Genomic DNA, 8,170 nt, shown 5'->3' on the forward strand with positions numbered 1-8,170 from the left:
TACTAGTGTGAAGGACTTATCTAAGGCTACACAGTATTCAGAAGCAGGAGACTTGGAACTTACGTCTTTAATAATAGCTCTAAACCAGTAGTAATTTCTCAGCAGTGCAGTAATGTTGGGAAATTGATTTTGGCATGTATACAGATTTATGCATGCCAAAGTATATATGCATACATGCTGTGTGCTGTGTGAGTCAGGAGCTGGTTGTGTTGAAAAAATGGGGAGACAGGCATGGCCTGTCATTTCAGCTCTTGCCCTTATGATAAAATCCACCTAATTAGAGCACAGGAAGAGAGAGAATGTCCACTCTCTTCTCATATTTCCTTATAGTCCTTAGAACATCCCTAAATGATGTGTGAAGTAGGTGTATCTTGTAATGTCGCATGTAGTTCAGCTCAGGGGCCATTAGCCCTACTTTCAAGGCACAGATCAAAATGGCTGTGGATGCATCACTTGTCTTTATTTAAGGCTCTCCAGCTGTTGGCTTTCTTGTGGCAAACAATACAGGTGCTATTCACTGCATAATGTAATACCCAGATGTTTTTTTGAAGTTATACACTTACTGCTCTTTGTGTTCAGCTAGTTTCAGAATCAAACTTCTGTTTGTGGTTTTCGTGTGTGATCACGCTGAAGTTTATGGCTGGAACAAGACTTCACTGAAAGGGTGAACGTCCGCTGCCTCGCTGAGCCCTGATAAATACTATTTGCCCTGAATTAACTTCTGTTTAGTTCTTTTGATAAGTGCAAACAGGTTAAACCTTGTAAGTGCCTATTTAGTACTCTAATTCCTTGCAATTTTCTGCCATGTTGTGCTTGCTTAAAGTAGCTGTTTAGCTCTTAGAAGGTCAGCTCACCTTTTCTTTATGCATTCTCAGTGACAAAAAAAGCTGGTAACCTTACAAGCTTTAGTTTGACATGGTGGTTTTGTTACCTTATATGTAGCAGATGTGCATTAAGGATGTTTAGGCTAAAGAGGAGTATTTTCTGTATTGTGCTGAGGCCAGTTAAAGTACAATTGATCGTTTTCTCATCTCCTTAGGTGCCCTGTTCCTTCTGCCAATTCTCTGTCTGATAAATCAAGGGACCACACAGATGATGATGATGAATACAAAATTCCTTCTTCACATCCTGTAATATTGAGCTCACAGCCACCTCATACTCATAACATAATTCCTCTTGCTCGGTAAGGTCTTTTAGCAGCCTTGAAGGCAACTTTATTTAAAAAAAACTCTGGTTTTTTCCAGAATTTAACTGGATTCAGCATTGATGGTTAAACTTGCCTGCCTTCTAAAATTTCTTGTCTTTTCAAGCTTCAATTGTGCCTCTGTTTCATTTGACCACTGCCACAGTCATAAACCTGTGAAGTTTGCTTTATTGTATCTCTGTTGTGTCAGATCTGGGTACTTTTTGCTTTTGAATACCATTTCTGCAGTTGATCCTTTTTTCCCTTGGATTGAGGTTTTCAGAACTGACCAGGAGATTCAACCCCCACAACTCCTGCAAATTTAATTTTTAGGAGAATTGTGTGACTGAAATTCCCACAGGCAGCTTTTAAAATCTTAAACTTTCACATCCTATATAATTCATTTTAAGAAGCAATACAGTACTGAAAAATATGTGAATTGGCAGCTCTATATATCTACTTCTATTCTCTTTTTGTCCCATGTGTACTATGTCTTTTTGGCTTTTTGAGCCTGTTTCACAATATATTTTCCTTGTGCTTCTCAGGAAGAGAACATTTTTCTTTTAATTCAGCTGGAATACATACCTTTTGTTTAAATATGTTCTAAAATAATACCTCCAGACTGTCACAATTCTAAGTTATTAATGGATTATGGCAAGGAATTTGGAGCCAATGGACATGGCAACTGAAGGCTGTGTCATTCCTGGTGAACTTCTTGGTCTTTGACTCATTAAAAAAAAAAGAATGTCTGGAATTAAGAAAATAAGTCTTGGGAAAAACAAGGGCCAATTCTCTACTGGTCAAAAGTGTGATGCTAAAATCAAGTATTGATCTAAAAACTTCAGGCTCTTCTGATATTAAAAAAATGCAGTAACGTATTGCTATTTTTCCCTCTTTCTGTCAGAATGTGATGTCAAGAACCCACTATTAATAAAGTTCACCATGTCTCTCATCCCAAAATTAGTCAGTTACAATTTTTAGACCTCTTTAATCAGTCACTTAGAACAGGTGGAAAAAAGGTCGTAGTCTGATCACTCCTTGCATGCAGTTTGAAAATTCTGTCTTTATTAGAAATGCTGATCTGACCTTTACTGCCTAGATGTGAATATTACACAGTTGTTTGAGCTTTACGGTCTTGGGTAGTTCAGTCTCATATGGTAGATTGGAATTAAAAAAAAATAAAAATCAGTTATGTCTAAAACTTTTAATGTTGGCCAAGCAGAAAAATTGGAAAGAAAAAAAAATTCTAAGATCCTAATTCTTTTTACCCATTCCATTTTTTTTTTTTAATCTGAGCATGTTGTGCTTCTGCATGTGAATGTCTTTTTGTACCATGCAAAGTCATCTAATAGAGGTTGAGTTGCATGGCAAGTTACAGAGGAGGTAACCTCTCTTAGACAAGTAGAAGTCTGCCACAGAAGAGAGCAGTATCTGGGCAGATTGCCCTAGTTTAGCAGCTTCTGAGGGCTATGTAAGTAGTGTCATGCAATAGGAGTGGGCCTGTAGTGGGGACCAATTGATTCAAAGGACCCCACATCCACACTGTGCTTTTTGGGAAATTTTGGATTCAGGCTACCCCTAACATGGTCCTGTGGCTGGAGTACCCTATAGCAACTGCAGGACATTGGATGAGCTCCTGCACGATATCTTTTGAGTTAACTTTATCCAGAAGCAATTGATTCTGCACGCCCCGAGACCTCTCTGCAATGTAAACTAAAGTGCTGTAAGTGGGGATGACTTGTGGAGATTTCTCTCAGTTCATACTCCTGACCTGAACTAAATTCCTGATATCTAAATGCACCCTGAAAGATTCTTGAGAAAATAACCAGCTGGAAAACTAGAAACCTCTCATTTTCTGGTATCCTTCTTTTGCAGAAATAAAGAGTTGAGTGCTTTCAATTTGCTGGTACAGGGTTTCACCAGGCCTTTGGAATTAGTAATAGAGGCTGTAGATGGAAAGCTGATTTCAAAGTTTTTTCTAGTTTTTAGTTTATTTTTTAGTTAGTGTACTTGGTCATGTGCTTATGGTGGGTGTTTTGGCATTAATCCAGGACTTACTACTGTGAAAATACCTCAGTTTGTCAGTCAGGTTGCTCTATGATTAAAACCACCAACTTACCTTACTATATATTCTGATAAGACTTTTAACTCTGAACAAACCACTCTCCTTTCTCCACTTTTACTGTCATGGGGAGGAGAGTGTCACTAAAAGCTTAACTTTTCAGTGTTGTTTAGCAAAACTGTTAACAACAATTTTTATTATTTTTTCTTTATTTTACATACATTTCTGGCACCTTTCAGTTCAGTTCAGTCCTCCAGTGTCACCTTCTCTTATCTCTTTCCTAGGTGTTGCTTGATCAGTTCTTGGATAGTACTTAGAGGATTCAATAAACTAAAGAGCCTACAAAATTTCTTCTGAACATTTTGCAATTTAGGAACTATGTCACTCTTCCATCCTACCCCTGAATTTCTATTGCCTTTAGGACTTTCACTCTTTTATCAGTAGCTATGACAATGCTCAAAATATTGCAGGTATACTACAAAAAAATATTCACAGTCTAATTTTCTGACAGATCAGTTAATTGTTGGTTTCCATACAGGTAATCATCTCTTCGCAGGTGTGGGGCAAGTTCAGCAATAAGAAATGTGGGCAAAAAATTTCATCAATACTAGTTAGGCTACTATTAGAAGAATGATATGTTATTATATTCACTGTCTTTTCCTAGTAAAGCTTTTCCCAAAAGGAAAACAAAAGGACAGAAAGCTTGCTTGTTAGTACTCATTTGCTGCCTTTTTTTCCTGGTGTTTGCTGTTGATGTAAACAGCTATTTCAGCATGATTTGTAAACCGATCATGTAACTGGGCTCATTATGACCTGAAGTTTTCTGAAGTGGTGCCATGTTAAGTTATCTTAGTGCCTGTGGCTAGTTAGATAGTTGAAAATGCAGCACAGATTCAAATTAAAGTAGAAAAGATTCTTATTTTATGTATATGCTGAGGAGTCAAAGGAAGCATTGCATCCACTGCATTTGAGAGACTGAACCAATCTCATTTCAAAGATAGAAGCAACACTTCCTCTACCACTTCCTTGGGGAAATTAATTCATGACAAAATAGTTCTTACCATTAGGGTTCTTGTTTTGTTTTGTTTTTTAAGTCTTGTAATTATTTTTACATTGATTTCATTATTCCTAGTTGTAACTCTTGGGACCAGAAACACAATTTCACTTCCTTTTTCCTGTTTATATATTTTAAATGACTCCAGACCTTTATTCATCTCTCCTTTCCATATGGCCAAAGCTGATAAGTTTATTAATGCTTGTACTATTGGTAAAAACCCAAGATCTGAAATTTTAGCTGTATATAGCTCTAGCAGATTTGCCAGTGTTTAGTAATAATGGTGCATGGTGGGTTGGGATCTTTATTTTGAAGCTGGAATTGTTTAGTGTGATGGCCTTTTTCCAAAAAGACTCTGGTTCTTTCTGAATATGCATGGCCCACAGTTCCAATGACAGGAGTAATTTCCAGTTCTTTCAGATTTATTTAAGCAATATTTAATATTATGAAAAGGCTTTTGTTCTACCCTGCAGTATTTGAGCAGAATCATCTTACAAAAGTAAGCTCCAATATCCTTCTGACAAGATGATAGGCAACTTTGTACTGTTTGGTTTAGATGGTGTTCATATTTAATTTGATACTGTTGTTTAACTGTGGTAGAGGTATCAGTGGGACTCAGCTTTTTGATACAGAAATGAATAGGCGCCTGCAAAACTGCTTTGGCTAGTTCAGTTTCTGGGGTTTTTTCAATGTTTAGCTAAGAGTTTAGTTGAAAATTGTTGTTGCTAGTGGTGTGTTATAGTGTTCTGTTTGGGGCTTTTTTTGCTGTTGTTTTGTTTTGTTTAATGACTTTTCTCTGTACTTCAGTGTGGATAATTGCCAAAATCCACCTGTCTCTTTACCATATTTCTGCCAGGGAAAATGCAACAGCTGGGAAGGCGAAGTAGGGTTGAGTCTGTAACTTAACTGTGTGAATAATCTAATGACCTGCACTCTGTAGGGAGAACTATGTTTAATGTTAGTTCTTCCTTTATCTTGTATTGCAGCCTTGAGTAAGTTGTTTAAGCCATGTCAGTATCCCACCAAGAAAGCAGTATAATCCTCCAATGGAGTGTTATTGATGGTTAACCAGTATCTGCTCTCAATATTAAAATGTAAAGTTTAAAATTGGTGCAACTTCTAGTCTTCCATTCATTTTCATATAATGGACTGCCTGCTCAGGTGCTTTGTCTATCTGGGAATTAATATTTGGATAACTGCTTGATTGTTTCCTGTGTAATGTCTGTCTTCAGGGTGTGTGAGAATGGCCAATGCGCTGGAGTAACAAATGGGACCCACAGTACTTCATCTGAGATGAAAAAATCAAAGCATCCGGAATTAGGTATGTTTTCACTTTTCACTACTTAGCAAGACGATTTACTCTATGCTGTTCTAGGTGTACAGCAAGAAAACATTCACTTCTTGTGATTGTGTCATTCAGGAGATGTCTATGATGCACCTACTGTTCCGGTACCTTTGCCACCTGCACGGCCTCCTACCAGAGACAACCCAAAACACAGCTCTTTGCTCAACAGGACACCCTCCGATTATGATCTTCTGGTGCCCCCTTTAGGTTGCAGACTTTTTACTGATTACATTTAATGGTTAACATTGCCTAGATGAACCAAATGCCATGTTTATGGAAAAACAACCAGTGTTGAGTATGTTAAGAGTACCAAACAAACTATGGGCTAAATGTTACAGCTGTAAGTCAATATTTGTGTCAGTGATCTGTACTTGGTATCTGTCTGTAAGCCCTCATGCAAGACAGATGAAAAGGCATACTAAATCTGCATTCAAGCTATAAAGCAAAGCAAAACCGTTTTCCCTAAAATAAATTACATTTTTTTTATCCCTTAATATGAAGTTTGCTCAGTACAATTTAACGCAGGTGCGGAGGATTTTTCCTATTGTGGCTTAAATAATTCAGTTTCTCTTATCAAATCCAAAGAAGAATGCCAAAGAGGTGGTATTTAAGTCAAAGAAAACTAAACTAATAAATCTGTTTCTGGGTTTGTTTTTTTTCCACTATCAAGGAACAGTCCAAAACTCACTGCTGCCTACAATCACCAAAAGCTATCTTTTCCATTCCTGATTTCTGTTCTGTTCTCCTACGCAAGTCATTGAGCTCTGCCACCACCTACACCTTCATTGACAAACTCAGCTGCATGATTGTTAGACTGTAGTATATGTATCATCATCCAATTTTCTGATTCAGTAAAACATTTTGAACATTGCAATGTTCCTGCACTGTACTCTCTCTGGTCCCTGAAGTGTTCCTGAGTTGTGAGAGTACATAGAATTGAAGGCAGAAAAACACATAATAATCACACTGCTTGGTAACCCTAGTCTTGTCTGCTCCACCTTTGTGTAAGGGGTGCATTCTTTTGCCAAACCCTAGAAAATCCGATTTATATCTGGGGTCAGAGCTTCAGAACACCAGATAAAGATAATACACGATATAAACGTAGCAGATTCAATGTAGTCAGCGTTGGTGTTTGAATATAAATGTTTTTGCTTAGCCACTGAAACATAGCTTTTATTCTACAATGATATTCGGTGAAAGCTTTCATTATAATACACTCTTCAGAACTGAACCACTAAAAGAAATCTCTCCTCTCATCCCAGAAAAGAAACTGAGCACTGCAAAAGGTCATTCAAAGCATGTTTTAGAAAAGGATTGTGCATAGTGAGAGTCAGGTTTACAGTTTCATTACTGGAGTCACTGAACTGCTAGATGAACCTCAGCAGCCAGAGAACAATAAATTTTAAGCTTCACTCTTTATTCTGCACTTCTTAATGAAGTTTTGTTCATCTAATAATTCTTTTCTAAAATGCAGGCGAAGATGCGTTTGATAGCTCACCCCCTTCACTACCACCACCGCCACCACCTGCTCGGCACAGCATGATTGAGCACTCAAAACCTGCTGGCTCAGGAAGCCGACCTTCTTCAGGACATGAGCTGTTCCTTCATTCTGGTAGGAAAATGAAGAAAAGAACATACTGTATTTAGTTTTCCTTAACTTCAGGAGCTTATTTGTTCTGTGATAAAGTTGTCATCAGGCTTCAGAAATCAGTTTTGTCTACACTTTGTTACAGAAGATCGTAAAAAATAGGGTTTTTTTAATGGTGGAGATGAAACAACTCGGAGTATAAAAAGACTTAACTTTTCATTATCACGAATTAATGAAATAAAGTCACTATTTCTATACCAGGCTCAATATTTTGGTAAATTATACTTTTCTAGTAAGAGTAGTTACCTGTGAAGTGCCGAGTTTTCTGTTGTGATCTGTAATACTAGTCTATATCCTTCAACTCCATTATTTTCTGTAATAAACATAATTCATGGGATTTATTTTCAGATTGGAAGTTGGGGAAAAACTGGAAAATAATCTAAAAGAACATCCTGCTTCGTAAGAACTGTTGTAAAATTTTGCTACAAAACTGCATTGATTATGAGCACAGTTGCAGGCGCCTGTGTTTCATAACCTTTTTGATGAGTCAATTTTTCACCTATCTCTCCCCATGAATCACTGTGACACTTTTTCAGTCCAGTATTTTGCTTGTAAAAGATATAAAAGCTATGCTCACAATTTACGAATTTTGTCTGAGTTGACAAATGTTTGGTTGTCAGGCTCATTAAATTGAATACATTTGCTGCTGATTGTACAGATTACAACAGGATTTTTGTGTGTTATAGTGCATACGCGTGAAGTGACTTTTTTCTCTGTGTAGGCACCCAAAGGATGTTGGTGTTTACCTGTCCCAGGAATATTTTCAGGGATTGTCTACCATGTGGTGTGGTTAGAAGTCTTCCTCCTCCCATCTGTTTCTTTAGAATCTGCACAGAGAGGGAGGAATGCAGTGTTTCAGTGATTTTATCACAGGAATG

The 8,170-nt window shown here is 37.4% G+C and overlaps 1 protein-coding gene across 1 annotated transcript in view; it reads left to right on the plus strand.

The window, feature by feature from the left end:
- LOC104539755 (E3 ubiquitin-protein ligase CBL-B-like) overlaps nt 1–8,170 on the plus strand; it is a gene marked incomplete at its 5' end in the record, with an annotated part of 33,025 nt that overhangs the window by 16,602 nt on the left and 8,253 nt on the right. The window contains 4 exons of the mRNA XM_010183357.1: nt 1,040–1,183; nt 5,532–5,620; nt 5,720–5,851; nt 7,119–7,256. Coding sequence (XP_010181659.1) covers nt 1,040–1,183; nt 5,532–5,620; nt 5,720–5,851; nt 7,119–7,256 — 503 coding nt within the window. The remainder of the gene's footprint in view (nt 1–1,039; nt 1,184–5,531; nt 5,621–5,719; nt 5,852–7,118; nt 7,257–8,170) is intronic.

This window comes from Mesitornis unicolor, unplaced genomic scaffold, assembly GCF_000695765.1.
Source record: "Mesitornis unicolor isolate BGI_N332 unplaced genomic scaffold, ASM69576v1 scaffold26214, whole genome shotgun sequence".
Lineage (NCBI taxonomy): Eukaryota > Metazoa > Chordata > Aves > Mesitornithiformes > Mesitornithidae > Mesitornis > Mesitornis unicolor.